The following is a 25361-nucleotide window of genomic DNA, read 5'->3' as shown; positions in this document are numbered from 1 at the left end:
GTTTCGCAAATTGTTGCCACATACCGAAGGGTAGGTACCCAGGTAATAGACAAAACGGGATGTGATGTACCTACCTTACCTACCTACTACCTACCTAGGTACCTTAGGTGGCGATAAGCCTTGAGGGGGCACGTGCCGGCCCACCAAATCTCATTCCGACCCCTCCGGCTGATTGATCTAGTCTACACGGAGCAACGCTCGATCATTAACCCATGAACTTCAGTTCATCATCAGCTCATCGATGCTTCCTACTCCTATTCCCTTGGGATGAGACTTCTCTGCCCGTGTTGAGCCAGGCTCAATGTCAGCCATAGCCATGTTCAAGCAGTCCAGAATCTTGTTGTCATGCTGCAACAGCAATCTCCCCACGCTTTGTGTTTCCGGCCAGATATCGAGAACATCACCACTACCAACTCACGCACATCCGAGCCAGGCATCCCGTTCTTACCAACAGTGCCGTTCATATGCCATTGTTTCTGATGGGCACTGCGGACACGAACATGGCGACCTCCGCTGGCCGGAAGTGACGTCCGCAAACCGCCTTCCGACTCCCTACCAGATTTTCAACCAGAAAAAGGGATCGCCTTATTCTAAGCAAAGGTTTTACGAGCTTGTCAAGATGTATCATCCCGATCGGCATCATCACAACTCGCCCGACGGACTGTCATATGCGACTAAGATCGAGAGATATCGATTGACCATCGCTGCCAACGATATTCTGTCCGATCCGGTCAAACGAGGCGCTTACGACTGTTATGGAGCAGGATGGAATGGTCAGCCAAATGTGGTTCGAGACCCTTCGGAGTCGTGGTCCAACAATGGAAAGGGCTGGGGGGATGATGGCCGAGGTCCAAGCCAGAATGCGACGTGGGAAGACTGGGAAAATTGGTACAAACGGGATGGGGAAGGTCCTCAAGAACCGACGTATGTTTCAAACGGGGCTTTTGTTGGCTTGATCGTTATATTTGCCGCCATTGGTGGAATTGGCCAGTTTACCCGAGTTGGGAATTATTCGTCAACCGTCCTTGAACGCAGAGATGCGCTGCATGATCACGTCTCCAAAGACCTAATGCGTCGGCGGAGGGACACGACAAATGACTACGGACATCGGGAACAGAGGATCCATTCTTTCCTAAGACAGAGAGATCCACATGGATACGGCCTGATAGATCCGGTAGATGAGAGCTACCGCAGACTGCTACCAAATTCCGAGACTTGCTCGAGTGAGGATATCAAAGGTCGATCAACAGGAATTTATCAGCAAAAAAGCAACCCTAAAGATGGGTAGATAGTTACGACGGGCGTTCCGAACGAAGATTCAAAGCCTATGTAGGTCTTTCCATCGTCAGTGGTTACCATACCGGTAGACATAACCGATATTGACCTCCCCACCAACCTCAAGACTCGTTTCATACGGGCAGCTTACAGATGAAATTACCAATCGTCGAAGGAAGCCTGGTATAACGGCTCAAGCTTTTGGGATATCCTAGGATCATAGAACTATTAAGACGCCTTAGGCGCTTGGCTTCAAGATGCCGAATCAAAGCATTGCTGCGCACAGGTTACACTGCGCATGCCTTATGGTTGTGGAACCCCAAATCCAAGACATCATGTTATACGTAAGGTATATAGGTACATTACGAGCTTGCTGTTACAATCAGCTACCATATAGAAACTTATCATTACAATGGGCTACTCAATATGCTTCAGGAGGCTCGTAGGAATCGCACGCCAAAAACCGACTTTCGGTACCCACACGCTCTGTATACATCTTAACTCCCTACATCAGTAACTTACTTGGCCTTGCGAATGTTGGTCTTGTGGAATTGTGTTTGTAGAAATCATAGTCCAAAAATACATTCTCCACACTCGACGACCTCGTCCTATTAGCCTACTGCCCACTTGAAATAGGAAGATCCCGGAATTTGCTTTTTCGGCAAATGCGTTCGGGGGACGCCGAGATACTCTGTTCAAATGCTGGTCCTGGCTATTTCCGGAGTTAGCCAAGCTTTTCATGGACAACATTCGCGATAGCCAGGATGGTTTATGCCCATCAGCGGTCTTAATGGATATTGGATATTGTAGGGGACGATGCCGATGATATTTCATCATCTAGAAAATATGTGACATGGTCTGTGGCTGGGTAGGCAAGAGATAACGTTCCTTAAGCGCTTCTGATTCACCAAGTTCTGCAGGTCTAACAATGCGTTGTCAGAGGCGTCGTCATTGGCTCAACTCAGCCTCATAATTGGAGCTGGAACGTACTCTTACAGTACCAAGCAAGCCAGGCGTCTTAGCCACAACCCAACATCATCTCTTCATAAAACCCTCATAACCTCTCAACCGACAAAAGTTATCAAAGTGGCTTCCTCAAAACAACTTTCTCTTTCTCTCTTCATTGCGGCTCCTTTATTGCTCATCCTTGCTGGACTCACCTTCTCGGTACTCAATTTACCGTTTTTGGATACCGGTAATTTCGAAATACCCAACTACAAGATGGACGGCGGGTATCGTTCTGTTGCGTACTTCGTGAACGTAAGATATTCCCCAACACTGACCTTCTTCGCCTCGGGCTATGTTTTTAAATTGTTTTTCGAGCAATTCTTCGAGTAAACCTTCCGATGACCCTGCCCTCCCCTGGCAGGACTTTGTGGCGGGGTTTGAAAGTCGTCGTCATTTATAAGGAGCTCAATCGCTAATTTCGTTTAGTGGGCAATTTATGGCCGAAAGTTCACACCTCAGATGTTGCCTGCTGATAAACTCACTCATGTCCTGTACTCATTTGCCAATGTAAGGCCGGAGAGTGGGGAAGTGTAAGTGCGAATTTTACGAAATAGTTTGGTTGAAATATATCATACATGATTGACGCTGACGATATTCTAGATATCTTACAGATGGATGGGCTGATACAGACATCCACTTCGATGGCGACAGCGTAAGGAAACAGAGGTTTTTAACTGTTTATTCTTTCTTTTTTTGCTCCTTCGGTTGATCTCATGCAACATTAATTGGACTGTATGGTGGTACATTGTCGCACCCCCAGTGAAAGAATTCGGGGGCTTTACAAGAGTAAATGGAACCTTACTTGGGTTACAGAGATCTAAGCATTCTAACTATGCACGGTGATGGGAAGCCCCTCACTCACGCACTCAAAATCAGCCATTGTTTTTCAACCCCTGTTACATTATAATTGAAGCCGTATCCTTCCAGGACATCTTGTCCGTCTACTGCTGAAAACCCCAGTGCTAACTCTGGAGTTATCTAGTGGAACGACGTCGGCACTAATCTCTACGGCTGTCTCAAGCAATTTAACCTCCAGAAACGACAGAACCGGGCCCTGAAAGTCCTACTTTCCATCGGCGGCTGGACATATTCCAGCAACTTCCCTGTTCCAGCATCAACCGAGGCTGGACGAGCAGCATTCGCTTCCTCATCAGTAACTCTGATCAAAGATCTCGGCTTCGACGGCATCGACATCGATTGGGAATACCCCAAATCTAGCACAGAAGCCGAGCACTACGTGCTTCTCCTCAAAGCATGCCGAGAGGCAATGGATGCGTACAGTGCCACTCTACCTGATAAGCCTCACTTTGAGCTCACCGTAGCCTGTCCAGCGGGAGCGCAAAACTACAATAATATGGATATCAGGGGTATGGACCAGTATATGGATTTCTGGAATTTGATGGCGTATGATTATGCGGGGAGTTGGGACGCCAATACTGGACATCAGGCGAATCTAAGACCGTCAGGAAGTAACCCCGCCGCGACGCCGTTTGACACTCAGAAAGCGGTGGAGCATTATAAAAGCCAAGGTGTGGCTGCCTCGAAAATTGTTCTCGGCATGCCTTTGTACGGTCGTGCCTTTGCAGAAACCGATGGTCTGGGTAAGCCTTTTAACGGTGTGGGGGAGGGATCGTGGGAAGCCGGAGTGTTTGATTTCAAAGCTTTGCCTTTAGCTGGTGCGGAAGAGAAGTATGATGCGGAGGCTGGCGCCACGTATAGTTATGATGCGGCGAAACGTCATTTGGTGACTTACGATACTGTTGCTATGGCGAGGGAAAAGGCTGCTTGGATTAAGAACCAGGGGCTTGGGGGTGCGATGTGGTGGGAGAGCAGTGCTGATAGAACGGGGGACCAAAGCTTGATTGCGAATGTTGTGAGCGAACTGGGTGCTCTGAAGCAGGGCAATAACTGCCTTACCTATCCGGAATCGAAGTATGAGAATTTACGGAATGGATTTCAAGGCTAGTAAATTGGATAGTTCTTTGGTATGTCGGGAAAGATACCTAGGTATAGACTAGACTTGGAAATCTAGATTATGAGATGCTTCTCCATGGACAATTAGAGTAGTAAATGGACATCAGGATATCACGATGTCTCTCAGTTGCTGTGCCTTAAATATATCGAAGTCGAAACGTTCTGCATCATTGGAAATTAAAAATAAAAATAGTGTCCGAAAACCCAATCCCTTCTACTGATAAACAAACCAAGGAGAAAGCAGTTCGGTCACAATTCTTCGGGAGGACCCCTCCCTTCTGAAAGCACTGCCTGCAGTGGCTTCTCGCCCAATTTATCTATCTTATCTTGGTCCTGTAAGAAATCATTCACTACCAACTGCGCCACATTCATCCCCATAAGAGCATTTGTCTCCATCGTGCTGATGAAACTCTCCATACCGCTCGTATAGTAAAAGCCCTTGGCAAGTTCCGAGTCTTCAAATGTGATACGGGGGTACTCATACGGGTATGACTGCCAGACGTGAGGATAGTACCAAGATATTGCATCTCCGCTATCAGGGCTGATCGTGCTGAGATCTTCGGGAGCTAATTGGTATTAGTAAGTACAGGAGTGATACATTGAAGCGATTAGATATACGAACTTGGAACCCCCAAAATCCCTGCCAAGAATTCCGAAGTAACTGCCTTGGGTGAGAATATTTTATACAAATATTCCTTCTGCATTGTGTTTGGATTGAGGATAGGTCTGAGGGTGCTGATGCTGAAAAATCCCGGTTTGCCAACACCTTCATCAGGGTTATGTGGGATTTCGCCGGCCGGGAGTGTGGTGAGGATTGAGGTGGGAACTTCAGCATCTGGTGCAAGGTTGAAGAATTCGGGACTCAAGGTGTGGGGTGACGTGAAGAGTGTCACATGAAGTGTTACGTATGGAATATCGTCGGGTTTGTGATGGAGGAGATCATCTTTAATATCGATACCAGAATACTGCATCGGTGCTGCGAGAACCACCGTGTCAAAAAGCTCCTCATTCGTAGAAAGTTTCCCAGGGCTAGAATCTTTGATGGTTGTCTTGACTCTGTATTTGTTTTCACGCTTCGTGATTTCCGTGACGGTACTGTTGAGAAGGACTGTAGCATTTGAGGCATTTAACATGCCATTGAAGATTTGCCAATTACCCTTTATGGGCGAGTCAGCATTTTTGGTTACAAATGACCGGAGAGCAAATGAATTTAGACGGAAAAGTGATTTTCCCCCGAGGATAGAGGAAGCTAGTTTCCATCATAACGAAGGGAGACTTTGAAGAGCCGGGCAACTTACCCCAACGATTTGCATTGCACCTTCAATTGCCATACATACCATGGTCTCAAGACCATGAATGAGATTTAGGTTCTGACCATAGTTGACCCGAGTGCTGGCTTGGATAATGTCTGTAGAAAATGCTGGTGCAATCTGTTTTAAATCAGCACAAATTATTTGTTACCATCTCGGATGTCTCACGCTATTTTCCTTCAAAAGCTGTTCCCCAGTCACTGACGTTACAGAAGTAAGATCAAGGTCCATCGCCCTCTCAGATAGCGACCGAAACGGAAAGAAAGGCGGTTCGTATAGCTTCATAAATCTACCCACGGTGCTCTTCATCAAGCGCTGAGTTCGGATAGGGGCCAGTCCATATTTCCAGAGCAACTTGGCAATGTCCCACCACTGCCACCCGCTGTCTTTCTGAGTATACACAAACTCAACACCGTTCCAGATCCCAAGAAGACCTCCGTCTCCAGTGTCGGAATGCCTGATTTTCAGGCCCAATTTCTCCGTTGTATTTTTAAGGATTGTGTTGACATCGACGAAAATGCTTGCTCCGAGTTCGACGGGCTCTAGAGGGTCGCCATATGCATTCACGGTGGTGGAACGGCCACCTACATATGAGGATCTTTCGAAGACCGTTATATCAACAGGAACTCTTGCCTGGGAAGCAAATTGTTGCAGATAATATGCTGCAGAAGATCCTCCAGCACCAGCTCCTGAGTATTTAGTTAGCTGAGAGTATTTGGTTACACCAATATATCGTTCATCGTCTAATGGTCCTCTGAGGAGTACAACCACCCCAACCGCCCATCAACAGGCTTGCACGACCACACAATAATACATTATAGCTGTGAAATTTAGACCAGCTAATATATATTATTTGAGTTCGAGAGACCTGGTAGATGGATATATCTGGCTTATCCGGGCTGCTGAGATGCTTTACTTTCTGGATGTCCCTAACCAACTACTACAGTGGTTGACTTGACCCCATGCCTATATATGGCATTGCAATACTGCTGCCATGTTTCCCATTGGATTACATGGCACAGCTCGTAGGAGAAACAAGATACCCAGGAGTCAGATCCAGATGTGACCGAAATGCAGCATCCCTCAGGAAGTACACTTGAGGATTGAGCATGGTCTAGGGCACAATTGCCAGACGAATAACAAGCTCGATCTCACATTAAGAAAATACTAGAACATGGTAATATGAGGGCGGTGGATAAACAAGAAAGTTTACGGACCTATGATAGCCACACTTTTGTTGTTGTTATTGCTGAGCGACGATCCAGATGCACTTGTAGCTGCAAAAGCTGTGAAGGGCCAGAAATAGCCAACGCTTTGTCCACAAAGGACCGCTCCAATGATCACGAGGTGCCAGCCTGCATACATCTTGCTTCGATATTCCTTTGCTTTTGTTTTTGAAGTTTAGCGGTTGTCGACCGGACTAGGGGGTGTCAGCACTCTGACTCGAGGTTGCGATGAGATATGTACAGCCTTGCGCTTAGGTAAGTTCTAGGCCGCCGTAATCAATGTTCAGAGGTCGCCTCGCGATTCTCGTCTACCTGGCGACAGAAAAAACCGTGGAGCAACAGAGCAACATACCTTTTTGTTACTTTGTCCCAAGATCCTCGACTGCTCCAGTACACCTTTTTGAAAGATTCTTGACGTCAATATGTCTGCAGCGCAGCTTCTCAACCCAAAAGCAGAATCCAGGGTGCGTTACTTGCTGTGCAGGAGAAAATGTCCGCTAACATTGCGTAGCGGAGAGGAGAAGCTTTACGAGTCAACATCAACGCGGGTGAAGGACTACAAGATGTTCTGAAATCCAATCTGGGTCCCTTGGGGACCATAAAGATGTATGTGAATGGCATTGAACTCCAGAAGACTATAGCTAATTTTGCGAAGGCTAGTTGATGGAGCTGGCGCGGTATGGAGACACCCCACACATCTAAGCATACCTTTCTCTAATATTTCATCTGCGTAGATCAAGCTCACAAAAGACGGAAATGTGCTTCTGCGAGAGATGCAAATACAGAACCCGACGGCAGTTATGATTGCTAGAGCGGCAACGGCCCAAGACGATATCTGTGGTGATGGTACAACATCTGTTGTATTGCTCGTAGGCGAACTTCTCAAGCAGGCAGATCGATATATCTCAGAAGGTTTACACCCGAGGATTATCACGGATGGCTATGAGATTGCCAAGACCGAGGCTTTGAAGGTACGAGGGGCATCCAAACCATGGTGGGGATATACTAATATTCTTCTTCCCAGTTTCTAGATACATTCAAACTACCGAAAGAGGTTGACCGAGAGCTGTTACTATGTGTTGCACGTACATCCCTCTCCACAAAACTCAACCATACGCTGGCGGAGAAGCTCACCCCCGATATCGTGGATGCTGTTCTGTCCATTTACCAACCACCCGCGAAGCCCGACTTACATATGATTGAGATCATGAAGATGCAACACCGAACCGCTTCCGAGACGCAGCTCATCAGGGGCCTCGCTTTAGACCACGGCGCAAGGCATCCTGATATGCCCAAGAGGGTCGAGAACGCGTTTGTTCTGGCTTTGAATGTCAGTTTAGAGTACGAGAAATCCGAGATCAACTCGGGTTTCTATTACTCAAGCGCTGAACAAAGAGACAAGCTTGTTGAGAGCGAACGCCGTTTCGTCGATGAGAAGTTACGGAAGATCGTTGAATTGAAGAAGGAAGTTTGTGGAAACGATCCCAAGAAGGGGTTTGTCATTATCAACCAGAAAGGGATTGATCCACTATCTCTTGATGTTTTGGTCAAGAATGGTATCTTTGCACTGAGGCGAGCAAAGAGACGGAATATGGAGAGATTGCAGCTGATATGTGGAGGCACCGCGCAAAACAGCGTTGATGATCTTTCACCGGAGGTTCTTGGTTGGGCTGGCTTAGTCTATGAGCACCAACTAGGAGAGGAGAAGTATACTTTCATCGAGGACGTGAAGGAGCCAAAATCCGTAACGATTCTCATCAAGGGACCAAATCAGCACACCATCACCCAGATCTCTGATGCTGTTCGAGACGGTCTCCGCAGCGTCCTTAATATGATTGTCGACAAAAGCGTTGTTCCTGGAGCTGGAGCCTTCCAGGTAGCTTGTGCAGCACATCTAAATAGCGAGGCTTTCCGCAAGACGGTCAAGGGAAAGGCAAAATGGGGCGTTCAGGCGTTTGCTGATGCCATGCTCATTATTCCCAAGACGCTAGCAGCAAATGCCGGACACGATATTCAGGACGCACGTATGTATATCGAGCCTCACAAACCCTAAACTTTACTGACATTGAGATAGTTGCCACCCTTCAGGACGAGCAAGCAGAGGGCAACGTGGTTGGTCTTGATCTGCAGACTGGTGAGCCTATGGACCCTGTCTTGGCGGGTGTTTTCGACTCTTTCCGTGTTCTCAGAAACGCTATTGCTTCGAGTTCCGGCATCGCATCTAATCTTCTTCTCTGCGATGAAATGCTCAAAGCTAGACAAATGGGGAGGCAAGGCGGGCCAGGCCCTGGAATGGACGAGTAGTAAGGTTAATCGATGAGCATGGGATTGTCCTCGAGTATGTATTGTGTAGGGCCCTTGGTATCACGAGCCTCACGGCCCCTCGTTGGCAATGGAGCACCTATTACGGAGTTAGTGCATATTTGTACAACAGCCATCCATATAGAACTATGATTGAGTGTTTTCCGTAAATGCCTAATCCCAATAACAGATTAATCGGATGAAAGCCAACTTGTCCGTTGAACGCCAGCAGTGCAATGGTTAATATCGAGGTACAGGTTGTTCATCCCGGCGGCTGTATTTGTACGTAATCGCGAGTGGTCCCTTGTGGCGCATGCTCTTCCTGAAATGACCTTGACATCAACTTGCTGACTACTGTCCTTGATCCCTATTGCCTCGCTGGCTTTGCTATCTTTACCGTTTAATTCTATTATTATCTCTGTGCCCCACCGATCCTTTCGTTTTGGTAATTAATCTCACTTCGAGAAATGCTCTGCGCATTTCGCACGCCGAGGGACGTTGTCGCGTGCCTTGTGTCCCCTCGTTGAATTGTACAGAGTCCGCGTCTAGCAAGTAGGAAGCACGAAGCCGCCCAAGATGCTGCGCTTCAGACGCTACCGCGTCTTTCTCGTCGCAGCGGCAGTAATCATCTTCCTCTTCGTCCGATTGAGACATCAGGATGGCTGGTCGGAAGCCACACCCCTCAAAGACCTAGGGTCTGCACCGCAGCAAAAGGGGGAAGGAGATGGAGACTCTTCTCCAGACAAGGCTGCGGCGGATGCCAAATTCCTCCAGCCGGCCTCACAACCTTCAACTAAAAGGCAGCAGTTGCCATTAGGACCGACGAAGACAAAGGGGGCGCCTGCCTCCGCAGCAGTTGCGTCTAAGACGAAATTCGGTTCAAAGTCCACTGTGGCCAGTACAACGGCCCCTCCGCCTACCATACCTAATATTGGCATCCCCGACAGAAAGCTGCCACCTGCGAGAATATATGTGGATGATGATGGCATGGACGACGTTCATCCCGTTGCTCCCCCTGGACGGCAAGAAGCGCCATCATTTACTGCCGAGACCACAATACACTGGGAGAAGCAAGTGCAGCATTTTCCTGTGCCTACGGAGTCCATTATACAACTACCTACAGGCAAACCGCTTGCAATCAATAAAATTCAGCATTCATTCAGCGACGAAACCCACGACGCGAAGACAAAGCGGGAGGCGAGGCAAGCAAGGGTGAAGGAAGAATTCCAAAAGGCTTGGGCTGGATACAAGAAATACGCATGGCTGCATGACGAGCTGTCTCCAGTCTCAGGGAAGTTCCGGGATCCATTCTGTGGGTGGGCTGCAACTCTGGTGGATTCTCTAGACACTCTCTGGATCATGGGCCTCGAAGAAGAGTTTGAAGAGGCAGTCAGGGCTGTCGATTTGATAGATTTTACCACAAGCTCGCGGAACGAGATCCCCGTTTTCGAGACCACCATTCGGTACTTGGGTGGCCTCCTGGCTGCTTACGACGTTAGTGGTGGAAGGTTTAAGAATCTGCTGGGAAAAGCTGTAGAACTCGCCGAGATTCTGATAGGAGCATTTGACACGCCGAATCGGATGCCAGTTTTATACTACAATTGGAAACCAGCGTACGCATCTCAGCCTCACCGTGCTAGCTCGCGGTCAAACCTAGCAGAACTTGGGTCACTTTCAATGGAGTTCACGAGACTGGCGCAGCTAACTCATAACACGAAATACTACGATGCTGTAGCGCGTGTGACTGATGCGTTGTCAGAATGGCAGGATCGAGGTACACCCCTCGATGGCGTCTTTCCGGAGAATGTGGATGCTTCAGGTTGTAATCGGACAGCAAGATTTGTCAACCAGCAACCTATCGCTCCTCCAGTAGTTGTTCCCGATAAAGACGCGGAGGAAGTTCTGGGCTACCAGCCTGCCATCCCGGGCGTTGTCCAAGAACCCAAGCCGAAGAAGAAACCTACCAAAGATAGTTCTGGAGGGCCTGGCACTTTACAATTTCAGATCACCCCGGGCGAGCCAGCTAAGGGCCAGGTACTTGGTTGGGAGGATACACATCCAAATCAGGAAAAAAAGTCGTCGAAGAGAGATATGGGTAATGAATCCACAGTTGCTGACACAACACCTACTCCGACACGCGGACAGGGCATAGTAGACAGACAAGCAGCGGAAGATGACTGTGTACCACAAGGTTTAACGTCCGCTGGGTATGATAAATTCTCAATGGGAGGCGGGCAGGACTCAACATATGAGTATTTCCCAAAGGTATGAAGCCAAGATATGCATAATGAACTACGCTAACAGCAACAAGCAATACCTACTACTTGGCGGTCTTGAGGACAAATATCGGCCATTATACATGAAGACGATTCAAGCTGTCCGAAAGTGGATGCTGTACCGGCCGATGGTTCCTGGCAACCGCGATATTCTATTTTCCGGTTTAGTCACGAATAGGGGTAGCTCTGAAGATGACCTAGTGCTATCTGCTGAGGTAGAACATCTCACATGCTTCATCGGCGGGATGGTTGGGATGGCTGCGAAGATATTTGATCTTGAGGGCGATTTGGAACTCGCTAAGAGGCTTACTGATGGCTGTGTATGGGCGTATAACTCAACACCTTCAGGTATTATGCCGGAGGGAGGGATTGTGTTTCCCTGCGAGAGCGCTGAGCACTGCACGTGGAATGAGACGGCTTATCACAGGGCATTGGATCCATATGCGGACTCGAGAGCACAAGATGTTGCACAATACATAGCCAACAAGAAAGCTGTCGAGGAAGAAGAGCGCGACAGGGAGGCAGAAGCTGCTAGAGTCGCCGCTGAAGAGAAACCTGGATTATCTGAAGCTGAGGCTCCCCATAACCAATCTTCTAGTAGGGAGCTATCACCAGATGCTCACCTGGGCAAGAAATCTTCCGACCTTGCAGCTAATACGAATGGCGCCAATTCGTTGCGGAACAGCGACCGGGCGTCCTTGCAAAAGCGCGAAATAGTCAGCTCTTCCAAGGGGAAAACATCTGGTCCCAACGACGAGTCTCTGTCATCAGTTGAATTATCACCCTCAGAGCGTTTGTACAATCAAAAGTCGGAGACAGCGAAAGCCGGATTGCAGGACGTGTCAGGCAAGGGCCGGAATGCCGACTTGCCACTTCAGGAAACAAAGGGGAAGACGTTGCGAGATCCCTTAATGCCGTACACGCATGAGGGGTATGTCAAGAACATGATTGAACAAAACGGGCTTCCTGAGGGCTACGTAAGCATTCGCGATAAGAGATACATATTAAGGTACTGTACTGTACCTTCCATGGCGAGATACCATCAACGCTAACCGATATTTTAGACCGGAAGCAATCGAATCCGTGTGGTATATGTACCGCATCACAGGCGACAGTTCGTGGCAAGACAAAGGCTGGAAAATGTTCAAATCTGTCATCGATGCTACAAGCGTAGAGCACGGCCACTCAGCCATCGTCGATGTTACAACGTCAAATTCGACCAAAGCGGATGAGATGGAAAGCTTCTGGCTCTCTGAAACGCTGAAGTACTACTATCTGCTGTACTCAACACCGGACACGATCAGCTTGGATGAATGGGTTCTTAATACCGAAGCTCACCCATTCAAGAGACCTTCATGAGCCAAATTTTCTATAATCTCTTTGTATTGATATTGATTGTATATTGTTCCTTGGCGAGATCGCCTGAGCGTCCGCGAGAGGGATCTATCAGCAAAATATTTGGTTGGAAATGCATAAATAAATCTATTCAAGGCTTGGTTAGCATCGGGATTGGGAACCATAGATGCATGCATGTTACCAGGCGTTCTGACAGCATAACACACACCGGGATATATCTATTAGTACTGTGGATGAGAGTACAATGATCTATTACTTGAATATATTTCTTATCTCTGCAACACACCGTCTTTGGGTATTGGCCATGAGTTATCGTATCGCAGATGCCCCTCACCAAACTAGGTCTAGAGCAAACTTGTGGTGGGATCTACAGCTCTAATATTATCTCACCATGATACCTGGGAAGGTATTTTGAAGAACGTTAAATGTAATAATACATTACATAGGGCTGCTTATTCGTCCAGACTGATATTTTGCTTTGTTCTAGTTCAGATAGCTGTCACAGAAGGGACTGTCTCCTATGCACAGGACAAAGTACAAGCTGCCCCCATCATTCCGAGGGGTTGGGTTGAAACTTCAATTGCGGAGAAATCACCGAGTAATTTTCCGATGATTTAAAGCATTGTCATGTAATATAAATTTCGTATCTTTCTTTGTAGAATATCACACAGATAAAAACGCCCCGTAGACAACAATATCCCCCGCCCCCAAAGAACTTCATAACACATGAGAAAGGTAGTCTCCTGCCGGATTGCTATCCGGTATATAATCTCGCCCGTTTCGAACTCCAGCCAATATTTCTTTCCTTTATCTAACCTGGTCATTCCACTTCACCTCTCTAACGCTCATCCGACTCTGCCGCTTCTCGTCCCTTGCACTCTTTCGCCAGTCCGATGTATTTAACATCAGCCTGCTCAGTCTCTTGCTAGGCTTGGTATCCGGGCTGCTTTCTTTGTTGCTTTCATTGCTGTTTTCCTTGCTGTTTTCCGGGCTGCTTTCCTTGCCGTTTCCCTTGCTGCTTTCCTTGCTGCTTCCCTTGCTGCTTCCCTTGCTATTTTCCTTGCTACTTTCCCTACGGCTTTCCTTGCGGCTTCTCTTGCTTCCAATGTCTTCGTCGCTATCACTGCTTCCAGCGCTGCACTTTGCAGAGTATGTGGAGGACGGAGAGTATATGTATTCGCCGTCGACGTATTGGGCTTCGGAAATAAAGGTTGTCCGCCGCCGTGTGTAACGTTGTTCAAGTCGGAAAAGCTCGAGCTTTTGTTGGATGCGATCGAGGAGATTCATTGTTGCGGGGGTATATGAGGGAGGTTTGAAAGAACGGAGGGACTGCTGGACGGGGCGGGGAGAGCGATGAGGAATTGGTGGCAATAGTAATTAAAGGAGCGGACGACTGCTAGGCAGTTTAGGTAAGGATCGTATTGCTATCGAGTATCGACACTTTCGAGAGGAGTCCGTTGGTTGGAGGATGTCGGTTGATCGTGAGCCCGCTGGACTGCGTCTCTCGAGAGCTGGTTTTTTTTAAAAACAAACAAAAGAAAAGGAACGTGTGAGTACAGGTGATGTAGTTGCTATTTTAGCGGTCGTATCGACTGGAGAGGGGATGGTTCTTGGTCGAAAGAACGTAAGGAATGTGTGTCTGCAAGTGTGATCGCAACTTGCCAAAGGGAAGAGAGAAGCCACCGATAAGTTGTGGCTCTTTCGTCCAGCATCTGGCATTAGGGGCTTGCTTCCAGCAGCGAACACTGTTGATCAGCGTTCTCGGTGATAGGACCCGAGGCTAAATACAGGACCCGCAACTCCAGGGATGGCACAGTGGGAAGATGCGGACAGCGGAGCCTGGAGTGCTGCTCCAGCCTATCCGCTGCTGCGCCAAAAAACAATAGAGGACCATTGATCAAGGACCAGGAGCGGGAACGGGGTCTTCGATAGGGGCTTTGCACGTTTTTCCTGGGGGGGCAGGGACGCCATACCACACGCCTTCTTCATGCTCGGACTCGCCCAGGGGTCCAGTCCCCAACCTGTGGAGAATGGGGAAATGGAATATTATTCTGCCCGATCGATGGCGAAAGAGGGGAAGCGATCCTTCCATGGGATGATTGGAACGGCCTTTACATTTGGAGAACGGATTGATTCAAATCCATTATAAGTTGACCAAGAGGCTAAGGGCCTGTTTTGGTTGAGATGCGTTGCTGCAAACCAGCTTCTATGCTACGTACTAGGACACGGAGTGCAACTCGCCCCCAATTAGGTATGAAGTAGCGACCCACATAAGACTCGTACGACTTTCCTCTATCGTAGAGGTACATGAACAAGTGGTACAAATAATGTATCTCGTAGGCCTTTTTTGGTACATACAGAGTAGAGAGATTATTTGAGTGTCATATCAAGCCACAATCGTCAATCCATCGGCATTCTCCGGCCGAGATCGAATGCAGGCGCAGACAAAATGGTTGTAGTCTCCGGAAGTGTCTGTGAGCAATCGAGGGACGCAGCCCACAACGCCACTGGTTGGCCACAGAACAGTCTTCATCATAAAATATTATTTCGCTAAAATTAGATGACTACCGTGTCGATGGCCGGTCCTGTCTCTCTTCTTCTATATTGAGGCCCCCAATGTTGACCTGGCGCTCTTCGCCTTCTACGTCGAACAATGTCTCTTGGGCTACTAACCGTTAGCTATGAGCAAAAGGATTAGATCAAGCCACTTACCACTCCACAGCTCCGAGTAGACGCCGCCAGTGTCAATCAACTCCCGATGCGTGCCGCTCTCGGCGACTTGACCTTCCTTTAGCACAATAATCTTGTCGCTGTCGTAAATCGTCCTCAGCCGGTGTGCAACGAATACGCTGGTCCTGGCCTTCTCCTTTAGGATGCTGTTGATATTTGCCATGAGCGCCTGCTCCGTATGCGTATCTAAAGCGGAAGTAGCCTCGTCAAAGAAAAGTAGAGGGGGGTCCTTCAAGATCAGTCTCGAGACAGCAAGCCGTTGCTTTTCTCCACCCGATATCATCATTCCTCTCTCTCCGACCATGGTCTTATAACCATCTGGAAGCGTGGAGACGATGTCATGGATCTTCGCCCGTTGCGCAGCTGCGAGAACCTGTTCAGGGGAGGCACTCATGTCGCCATAGCGGATATTGTGCTCGATAGTATCGTTAAACAGTGGTGTATCCTGGGGAACAACGCCAATGGCTTTTCTCAACGATTCCAAAGTAACTTCTCGGATATCTTGATCATCAATGAGAATCCGGCCCTCCTGAACATCATAGAAGCGGAACAAGAGGCGCAGGATTGTAGATTTGCCGCACCCACTAGGTCCTACAACAGCAATCTTCTTTCCAGCAGGTATGGTCAAGTTGAGATTCTTTAAGATGGGACGGTCTGGGTGGTAACCAAAAGTCACATTCTCAAATGTGATCTTGCCGCCTTGGGTGAGCTGTAAAGGCTTCGCGTTTGGAGAATCTTTGATTGCAATATTGACCTTCTGGAGGTTAAAGAGCGTCTCCATATCCAATAGGGACTGTCGAAGTTCTCGATACACAGACCCTAGGAAGTTCAAGGGCACTGACAGCTGGAACACAAGCTGATTAACCATAACAAGGTCACCAACGGTCAAATTGCCAGACGCCAGACCGTCAGCTGCCAGATACATCATGGCTGTTAAAGCGCTCGAGAAGATCAGATTCTGACCAGAATTCAGAAATGCCAGGGAAGTTGCAACTTTGATGGAGGCCTTTTCGTATTGTTGTAGTGTTTTATCATACCTACCGACCTCGTACTTCTCGTTATTGAAGTATTTCACTGCTTCATAATTGATTAACGAATCAACCGCAACTGTGGACCCTTTGTTGTCAGCCGCATTGGCTTGTCTTCGAAATTTGGTCCTCCAAGCCGTTGTCCAAATTGTGAATGCCGTATATGTCATCATAGTCAATGCTGTGATTGCAGCAAATTTGGCACCATACTGATAGGTCAAAATACCGCAAACCATGGATATCTCCAATGCCGTCGGTAGGATATGAAAGACCATGGACGTGAGCAGGAAGCTGATGCCCTTGGTTCCGCGATCAATAGCTCTCGTCAGTCCACCCGTCTGCTTGGTGAGATGAAACTTCAGGTCCAATCGTAGCAAGTGATCAAAGACGTTGCAGGCCACTCGTCGAATAGTCTTCTGAGCAACGCTTGCGAATACGGCATTTCTGAGTTCCTGGAAGAAGGTAGCACCAATCCTGGAAAGCCCATATGCCAAAATCATCGAACCAGCTACCGTAGTAGCAGTACCGCCAACTGCGACAAAATCGATGTTCATCGAGTCCACAATGCTCTTAAAGTAAAAGGGAACCTGCACATTGAGAACTTTGGCCCCTATTAAAAGAGCAACTGAAAGCCCAACTCGAAATCTAGTCCCCATATTATCTTTTGGCCAAAGATACTTTGCCATTTCTTTCATAATCGCCCAATCCGCCTTCCGCTGCTCTTGGGTCGTCTTGTCCGGGAGAGCCAAAGGGTCTTTCCGTGCAGTTGCAGACCCAGTGGGCGCAGGTTTGGCCACAGCTTCCGCCTTGCTTGATTCATTGTTCAATGGTTTCGGTGGCCTAGGGATTTGGTTTTGGGCTGTAGTTCGTTTGGAGTCGACTTGGGCGCATCGGCTTGTGTTGGTGAACACCCGGAGACCGGCTCGAGGTCTAAGGCATGGTTGTAATCGGAGTGAAGCTCGTCCGCCAAAACGAGATGCCCTGGTTAAGCCCTTCGATATCATCGTGGATCTTCTCGTGGCGTGGCTATCGTCCTAGAGACGTGAACGACTCTGCCCGCATGGTTCACTGACTGGAGAGAGTTTGGAGGGGTAGCTTCTGGGGGCTTTCTTCTCGCAGCCACGAAGTATATTCCCAGACAGATTGGTACTCCGAGACAAAAGAAAGAGGTTTATTAAATCCCGATCCCGGATCAGCCGGCCGAAGAATGGGAAATGCGATGTTGTAAAAAGCCGTGTTTCGGCGCGTTAAAAGCGACCAACCTGCGCAGCTACAACCAAGCAAATTACGCAATCAGGAACACAAGTTTCGCGAACTTCGCCGGAACTTCAGCCTGACACCTGAAGCTAGACCTGGACAAGCACTTGCACAACTCCCCGTCTCCAACGTCCACAAGCAGCAATGCGCGGTCATTTGCCGCTGAAAACTGCTGGACGAGGGCTTCGCCAGCTTCAGCGTCCTTACGCTGGGGCATCTCGGCGTCGAGCTATCCAGATCAGCGCCACGCCAACGACCGAATCTCCAATCCTCGGTGGGGATGCTCTAGGCAACTCAATTGATGTATCTACGGATTCAGCAGGTAGGTTATTGACTTGTAAGCTTCCAGATAAGGCTGCCGATTAAATAATTTCATCCAGATGCCAGATTCGAAGTTTTTGGAGCGCCCTATTCTCTTCTGTCGGTCTCATTATCTGCCTCGCAAAAGCTATACACAAGGAGAGGGACACTGGTTGGAGTTAGTGGGAAATCCGAAAATGTTAGAAGATCCTAGATTATCTATATCGAGAGGACAATTTTGCTCACGATCATTGCAGGTACAATCCACCTTATCCATTCTCGAGCCCTTTCGACGAGCCGCTCTTGGCCTGCCTTTCTTATATCAACGAATCTCCTCGACAACTCCAATAACGGCCTTGATATCTACGAAATCTCCTATCACTTCTTTTACTGTATTACACCTTAATGGTACCGTTGACTGGATTGTTGCCCAACGGAAGGCGTTGCTGGCTTGGACTGGATACACACTTTCTGTTTCGCCGAGGGTAAATCGACAAATGAGTTTGGCCCACTGGGGCAACTCAGAGGTTACTGGTAGAGGGCTTGTGGCGCTGGCTGGGCCTGGTCAAATATACCAGGTCACATTGAAGGCGGGAGAGCAGTATGTGGCACATCCAGCTAACGTGGTCGCATATACTGTAACACAACATCCACCTTTACCATACAGACTCAAGTCTTCGAATCTGAGGTTTCAAGTGCCAAATCTGGGGTTTGGCGATTTGCTATCAAAGATTAAGTTTTTCCGGGTTATGAAGGAGACCGACACTTGGAGAGGAATCAGGCAACTGCTATTCAATTTCCGGACAGCTGCTCGAAGAACTATTTGGGGGGATCGGCTATTCTTACAGTTTCATGGCCCGACTATAATTTTGATGTCTTCAAGAGCAGCGCGGGTTAGTGATGTTCTCACATCGAGGGACGTCAACGAGATTGCCGACTCTCCACCTGGAGCGGTTCAATCTGCGGTAACACTTGTGAACAACCCAAAGGAAAAAGAAACTGCTTCGGAAAGAAAAGCCGATGTACCAACGGGGTTTCATGTGGCTGATGTGGGTAGGGATGGGAAGGTAAAATTCGAAGACGTTCAGGATGTCAAGCCATTTGTAAAATAGGGCTTGAGACATGGGTAGCCTATCTTAACAGGTGTAGAAATGTAACAATATCAGAACCCACCTATCTTTTCACGGATATCAAATCAAAAGCTATGAATATTGCTGTGGTTAAGAAACAAAGCAATCTATAGTATTACCATATATACCTATTAACTGAAAATGGAGCCGTGAAATCGTTTCTTTCCCACAGGGTGCAAAGAGGCTCAGCGTTAAGGTCGAGGTTGAAAGCATAACTAGAAGGACCTTGCAAGTTTCCAGACTTCGAGCAAAGGATTGGGACTTTAATTTCGCTTTCGAATAACTAGTCTCTCCTGGTACTTCTATGTATCCGCTCATACCAGCGAATATGGGATTATTCCAGAGAGCAGACCACAGTCAATCTTATGGGAGGGAGGACGGAGGAGTTAACTATTCACAAAGAATCCCTGTTAATCACTCACTACTGGTGAAGCTGACGTTTTGCTTCTAGACTTGTTCCCCAATTAGAAGGTGGCTTTCGAACACATCGAATTACGCAATTGTAGCTGGTTATAATATTGCGTATTTCGTGGACCAGATTGGTAAGACCGAATAGACCGAATTAATAATAATATACCGACATCTTCGGAGATAGTAATGCAGACCCCGAGGATTGGGGTTGGTGTACCACGAAGTACATTTATTAGAACATGGCACAATTTCGGTGCGATGAGTGCTTTCGCCACTCCGTATCCGCAAATCTTCAACTCCGTAAGAATTAATGACGGCTACGATACCGTACGTACTACGTAGTACTTAGCGCACTATTGACACGCCAAACTGAGAGCAGTAGAATAGGTTTTGCCAGTTACATTCTAGTCAACGAACGGACGCCCGTCACGATGACTTATTACATTAACCTAAACCAACGGTAAAGAGGTCCCAGAGTTAACCTGTTTATGCCGAGTGGTCCACTTTGAAGATCAGTTTCAGATTGCAGTTGGCTATATAGAAGATTTTTGCTAATGCCTGTTGTCTTGGACATACTAACCTCGTGGGTGGGTGAAGTTTTACCAAAAATCCGTTGGTGGTTTCGCAGGCGTGGCCCTGAGGGCTCACCGTTATAGTTCTTCAAGATAGGGTAGTAGCAGGCTCGAGGGCGATGCTGGAGAGCATGAAAATCTGTTATGAGTAGCCTTTTGGGGTGCGATGAGTTACTAAATGGGACATGATCTACTTGAGAAGTCTCTCTCGCTCGGCTTTAGTGAACGCCGAGGGCGAGGTGCGAAGCGCGCAAAATGGCAGGGGAAATGGACAGCCCTGTTTCCTGTCCCAGATTCCAGTGAATCAGATCGCCCAGTCGTATATAACTAACGATTCTAGTCGTAGTCCCCTCCGGCAAAAGAAGAATGGTTGGTCAGCTTATTCCCATGGAGAAAGCTTATCTCCTACATAAGCCTTAAGGAGTATCGAAGGGATATATATACTACCTAGGTACTGTACGTAAGTCCAATATAGAAGAGCAAAACTTTCCAAATTCCATCGCCCTTTCTTCCCATTTTACTTCATCTCATATTCCTTTATAATCCATTCATCATTCTAGCATACACTTCGAACGTTCATGGCCTCGGATCACAGTTTATCGAGCTCGTCGCTGAGTGCGGGGGAGAAAATGACGGAAGCAATCCCAGTAACAGATCACGGGAATAAACCGACGTTGGCCACTCAAATTTTGGACGATAAGTCCTCACTCACAAAAATCGGAAGTCAGAACCAGTCGACTGAGGCAAATATATTCCCGGAGCCAGAGGTGGAAGCGGAGGCCGATCTTGAGAAGAGCGGTGCGATCCCCAGGTCTAATGTTGCTCCTGGCGGTGTGAATCCTGCAGACTTCCCGGATGGCGGCCTCGAGGCATGGCTAGTCGTTCTAGGAGGGTGGTGTTCTCTGTTTTGTTCTTTTGGCTGGATTAATTGTATTGGTAAGTAAACTATAACGGACCGTGGTTTCAGATTTGGAGACTCTTTGGCTAATGATCCAATGTAGGAGTGTTCCAAGAGTACTATCAAACAAACTTGCTGAGCCAGTACTCGCCGAGTACCGTCTCTTGGATCCCTTCTCTGGAAGTCTCTATGATGTTTCTCGGTGGCCCAATTTTCGGCAAAGTTTTCGATACCTTTGGTCCTCGGTATCTCCTGCTCATAGGGACATTCTTCCACGTCTTCGGCTTGATGATGGCCTCTCTTTCGACAGAATACTACCAATTCCTTCTGTCTCAAGGGATGTGTAGTTCTCTTGGCGCAAGCGCTGTCTTCTACGCGTCTATGAGTTCTGTTGGGACGTGGTTCTTTAAGAATCGCGCAGCCGCCTTTGGAGTGATGGCGTCGGGCTCCAGCCTTGGGGGGGTTATATTTCCTATTTTTGTTTCGAAGCTCATCCCACAGATTGGGTTTCCTTGGACGATGAGGGCTGCCGCATTTATGATACTAGGGATGCTAGGGATCGCCAACTTTACCGTGAAATCAAGATTGACACCCAAGCCAAAGAAATTCGACATTATGGAGTTTATAACTCCACTGAGGGAACCTGCTTTCGCTCTGATCTGTGCTGCATCCTTCCTGTTCTTCTTCGGCACTTTCCTTCCTTTCAACTACATAATCCTCCAGTAAGTTGGTTATATCCTCATAGTCTCAGACCACTCCTAACGTAAGTGCTTAGGGCCCAAAAACATGGAATGTCAAACAATCTATCAGTTTATGTCGTGTCCATTCTAAATGCAGCATCGTGAGTAGACAGCATTACATATTGAGAGATAGCTTCATGAATACGCTAACCTGTAACTCAGCATCTTTGGACGAATCCTTCCTGGAATATTCGCTGACCGCATTGGTCGGTTTAATGTTATGATTATGACCACTGGCTTCTCAGCAATAATCGTATTCGCATTATGGCTCCCATCGGCAAGCAACGCCCCGATCATTGTGTTTGCTCTGCTCTACGGATTTTCTTCGGGAGCTTTCGTCTCTCTGGCGCCATCACTATTAGCACAGATCTCCCCCATCCGTGAGATCGGTGTCCGATCTGGGACTCTTTTCGCTATTGTTTCCATCGCTGGGTTAACAGGCAATCCAATTGGCGGAGCCTTGTTATCAAAAGATCACGGAGACTTCTTATATCTCCAGATATTTTGTGGTGCGACGATGACAGCTGGCACTCTAGTATTTGTGGCTTCTCGGTGGGTGCAGTGCGGGTTTAAAATGAAGATTATATGAACAGCATGGCTGATCGTAAAACGATGCACTTTTTGGAGTTTGGACAGCATAGATACCATGGTATAAGACCCCCGCCCTTGCTGCAGCAGATGTAGGAAATAGAGTTATAGATCACACCTAATAATATATGATTTTTTTTTTTCGTGGAATTTTCGAGACGGTGTTACTCCCACGGGGATAAAGGGGGGACATTGTTCTGTGAATATATCGACGATAAAAAGAGCTACTTAGGTCCCGATGAATGCTACCAAATCCGAGGGTCCCCTTTAAGTCATTCTATGAAGCATCGACGAAACTGGATTTCACAGAAGGTCAGCTTGATTTGTTTGGTTCAGGGTCATAGGTAAATTCCAGATTTCGCAGCAACACGTGACCCCATACGCTTCGCGTGTTGCCCTGTCAACGCCACTCGGACGAACTTCGCGTGTCCTTGTCGTGAATGGTTCTCAATATTCGAGCACCACTATTGACCGACAAGGGAGCTCGTAACCAGAGTACAAGTGGCTCTGCAACACCGAAGTTTTGGTGGATGCTATTTCTTTCGATACTATTTCGTCGTATTTTGTTTTTACAATTCCTTCTCCACCATGTCTGTTCGAGGTCAGTTCATCCCATCTGTATCCAATACTGTTCGTATCCCTGACAAATAATACGACAGTGGTTGCACGACTCCGGCCCTTGCTAGACAAGGAACTCGACAAAGACATAATTGTTCGCCCAGATAGCAGCCACGATGACAAGCCGTCGAATATTGTGCGGATACCCAATCCCAAGAATGAATCGGAGGAGTTCAGTTTTGCTTTCAATGGAGTTTATAAAATGGCAACAACGCAGGAGGAGCTCTTCACGAAAGAAGGTCCGTCCAAGAGATCTCCAAACTCCACTGTTTCTAATCTATAACAGTTGCGCCGCATCTCAAATCTCTCTTTCAAGGTCTAGATGTTACAATTTTTGCATATGGCGTTACTGGCACTGGGAAGACGCATACTATGAGGGGGGGAATGAAATTATCAGAAAGAGGGGTTATACCGCGATTGCTGAGCGGAGTCTATCGCCGTGGAAGGAAGGTCACGAAAGACTCTGGAGGAGAAACGACAGTGTCGATTACCCTCTCGTATTACGAGATTTATAACGACAAAGTATACGATCTCTTTGAGCCGCCCGAGAAACGTACCTTAGCTGGGTTACCGCTCCGTGAAAAAGACGGGAAGACGATAGTTGTTGGGTTATCAGAACATGCTTGCGATGATTTGAAGGATTTTGAGAGATTGTACATCGAGGCAAACCATAACCGCAGCACGGCGGGGACAAAACTCAATGCTCAAAGTAGTCGAAGCCACGCAATTCTAATGGTCAAGGTCAATCAGACGAACGAAAACGGGACGCTAACAAGTACGGCATCGGCAATTGATCTGGCTGGATCAGAAGACAATCGAAGGACCGAGAACGGAAAGGAGAGGATGGTCGAATCCGCGAGCATCAATAAATCTCTATTCGTGTTGAGTCAGTGTATCGATGCTATTGGGCGAGGGGACAAGAGGATACCCTATAGGGAATCTAAAATGACGAGAATTCTAAGCTTAGGCCAGAATAACGGTATCACGATCATGATACTGAATCTGGCGCCTCTGCGATCTTACCATCTCGACACCCTTTCAAGTCTCAACGTCAGTTCACGGGCCAAGCGGATCGAAGTCAGAGAGATTGAAAACGAAGTGGTATTTACGCAGCCACCAAGAAAGGCTGCGCCTATAACTGGAGCAACCATTCAACGGCAGCCACTACGTGCCCTTGCGAATGCTCACAATACACACCCGACTGCAGTGCCCCCGAAAGCTGGAGACAAGCCCGCAAAGGCGTTTTCGGTATACACAGATAAAGCAAAGCCAGGGCCGCGACCGTCTAACTCAACAGCAACATCGGTTATGAGGACGAATTCCACGAACAAGAGACCATCAGATTCTGGAGCCAACTCACGCCCAACGAAAATGGCCAGACCAACAGCCCCAAGGTCAGCGGCCGAACTATCGGCCTCTAAAATCGAAGAGTTAATTGAACGAAAGGTTTCCGAAGCCTTGGCCAGCCGAGCTTTAGAGCAGCCACCAACCAAGAATTCACAAGATATTACCGATGCTGTCCAGCGACGGCTCGAAGCTCTTGAAAGAAAGATTGAGAGTGGCGAAGCCGAAGAAGCACGGACTGAAGGCTTACGCTTCCTATTGATGGCCAAGCAACACAAGGAAAGAGGGGAAGACAGAAGCGCACTGAAAATGTATGAACTGGCTTTACCCTTCTTCCCAGACCAGGAAAAGTTGCAAAAGAAGATTCGCAACTTGAGGGCGAAGATACAGGCAAATAAAGAAGCAGAAGCGGCGGCCAGGCAGTCAGCGTCTGTAGAGGTTCATCGAAACGCCCTTGCAACAGCACCTATTGTTTCGGCTACGCATCTCCCTAGCCCTGCTGCATCTCTGGAAAACTTAGTAGAAATGCAAGCCGACCCAGAAAGAAAGGAGGTCAACGAACACTCTGATGACGAGTATATTGGTTCAGCGATTATTCCTGAACACAAATATCAAGATGATGACAGCTTCGTATACAAGGCCTCAAAACCCAAGAAGTCGAAAGCCAAGACCGGTGCAAAGTCTTCGCTTCGTGTATTCACCGATAATGTTGACCCCGAAGTTCCCCCAGCCCCAACTCCACGGACCCGGCACCTCCTCGATATTGTTAATTCCCGAGACGTGGCTATGATCAGGGGCCTCAGCGGCGTTGGAGCAAAGAAAGCAAGAGACCTCGTCGAATTCCTAGAGCTGCAGAACGAAGATGATGGAGGGAATATCCAGACCCTACAGCAATTGAAAGCGGTGCCAGGGATGGGTAATCGAACGGTAGAACGGGCGTACGAAGGGATTGTTGTGTTACTTGTATAAAGATTCATTTCTGGTGTTGCATTGTCGGGATATACCTAGGCAGCCTTTCC

The 25361-nt window shown here is 47.9% G+C and overlaps 10 protein-coding genes across 10 annotated transcripts; 7 read left to right on the top strand and 3 right to left on the bottom strand.

The window, feature by feature from the left end:
* Positions 1-301: 301 nt before the first annotated feature.
* Positions 302-1288, top strand: BP5553_09332 (Chaperone J-domain-containing protein; the record flags this gene model as incomplete). Its single annotated transcript, XM_032017955.1, has 1 exon — positions 302-1288. The coding sequence occupies one exon, from the start codon at positions 302-304 to the stop codon at positions 1286-1288; it is 987 nt and encodes a 328-aa protein (XP_031865862.1).
* Positions 1289-2496: 1208 nt separating this feature from the next.
* Positions 2497-4249, top strand: BP5553_09331 ((Trans)glycosidase; the record flags this gene model as incomplete). The annotated part of the gene is made up of 4 exons (XM_032017954.1): positions 2497-2535; positions 2710-2813; positions 2884-2935; positions 3266-4249. 4 exons carry the CDS (start codon positions 2497-2499, stop codon positions 4247-4249), a joined length of 1179 nt encoding a protein of 392 aa, XP_031865861.1.
* A 257-nt stretch (positions 4250-4506) lies between these two features.
* Positions 4507-6932, bottom strand: BP5553_09330 (Uncharacterized protein; the record flags this gene model as incomplete). Its single annotated transcript, XM_032017953.1, has 5 exons — positions 4507-4823; positions 4880-5414; positions 5556-5687; positions 5736-6256; positions 6785-6932. 5 exons carry the CDS (start codon positions 6930-6932, stop codon positions 4507-4509), a joined length of 1653 nt encoding a protein of 550 aa, XP_031865860.1.
* A 283-nt stretch (positions 6933-7215) lies between these two features.
* On the top strand, positions 7216-9097 carry BP5553_09329 (T-complex protein 1 zeta subunit; the record flags this gene model as incomplete). Its single annotated transcript, XM_032017952.1, has 6 exons — positions 7216-7257; positions 7305-7399; positions 7449-7470; positions 7528-7764; positions 7818-8817; positions 8868-9097. The coding sequence occupies 6 exons, from the start codon at positions 7216-7218 to the stop codon at positions 9095-9097; spliced, it is 1626 nt and encodes a 541-aa protein (XP_031865859.1).
* A 573-nt stretch (positions 9098-9670) lies between these two features.
* On the top strand, positions 9671-12729 carry BP5553_09328 (uncharacterized protein; the record flags this gene model as incomplete). Its single annotated transcript, XM_032017951.1, has 3 exons — positions 9671-11359; positions 11406-12379; positions 12435-12729. 3 exons carry the CDS (start codon positions 9671-9673, stop codon positions 12727-12729), a joined length of 2958 nt encoding a protein of 985 aa, XP_031865858.1.
* Positions 12730-13533: 804 nt separating this feature from the next.
* On the bottom strand, positions 13534-14013 carry BP5553_09327 (uncharacterized protein; the record flags this gene model as incomplete). Its single annotated transcript, XM_032017950.1, has 1 exon — positions 13534-14013. One exon carries the CDS (start codon positions 14011-14013, stop codon positions 13534-13536), a length of 480 nt encoding a protein of 159 aa, XP_031865857.1.
* Positions 14014-15290: 1277 nt separating this feature from the next.
* BP5553_09326 (putative ATP-binding cassette transporter protein, mitochondrial) lies at positions 15291-17488 on the bottom strand (the record flags this gene model as incomplete). Its single annotated transcript, XM_032017949.1, has 2 exons — positions 15291-15391; positions 15439-17488. The coding sequence occupies 2 exons, from the start codon at positions 17486-17488 to the stop codon at positions 15291-15293; spliced, it is 2151 nt and encodes a 716-aa protein (XP_031865856.1).
* A 397-nt stretch (positions 17489-17885) lies between these two features.
* On the top strand, positions 17886-19153 carry BP5553_09325 (Altered inheritance of mitochondria protein 24, mitochondrial; the record flags this gene model as incomplete). Its single annotated transcript, XM_032017948.1, has 3 exons — positions 17886-18063; positions 18122-18219; positions 18299-19153. The coding sequence occupies 3 exons, from the start codon at positions 17886-17888 to the stop codon at positions 19151-19153; spliced, it is 1131 nt and encodes a 376-aa protein (XP_031865855.1).
* A 1579-nt stretch (positions 19154-20732) lies between these two features.
* Positions 20733-22381, top strand: BP5553_09324 (uncharacterized protein; the record flags this gene model as incomplete). Its single annotated transcript, XM_032017947.1, has 4 exons — positions 20733-21090; positions 21156-21774; positions 21828-21893; positions 21955-22381. The coding sequence occupies 4 exons, from the start codon at positions 20733-20735 to the stop codon at positions 22379-22381; spliced, it is 1470 nt and encodes a 489-aa protein (XP_031865854.1).
* Positions 22382-22968: 587 nt separating this feature from the next.
* On the top strand, positions 22969-25311 carry BP5553_09323 (putative kinesin-II subunit; the record flags this gene model as incomplete). The annotated part of the gene is made up of 3 exons (XM_032017946.1): positions 22969-22981; positions 23040-23237; positions 23285-25311. The coding sequence occupies 3 exons, from the start codon at positions 22969-22971 to the stop codon at positions 25309-25311; spliced, it is 2238 nt and encodes a 745-aa protein (XP_031865853.1).
* Positions 25312-25361: the final 50 nt, after the last annotated feature.

Source organism: Venustampulla echinocandica (assembly GCF_003357145.1).
Source record: "Venustampulla echinocandica strain BP 5553 chromosome Unknown scaffold_10, whole genome shotgun sequence".
Lineage (NCBI taxonomy): Eukaryota > Fungi > Ascomycota > Leotiomycetes > Helotiales > Pleuroascaceae > Venustampulla > Venustampulla echinocandica.
Note: the sequence above shows the minus strand (reverse complement) of the source record. Positions and strands in the feature narration are given on the sequence as shown.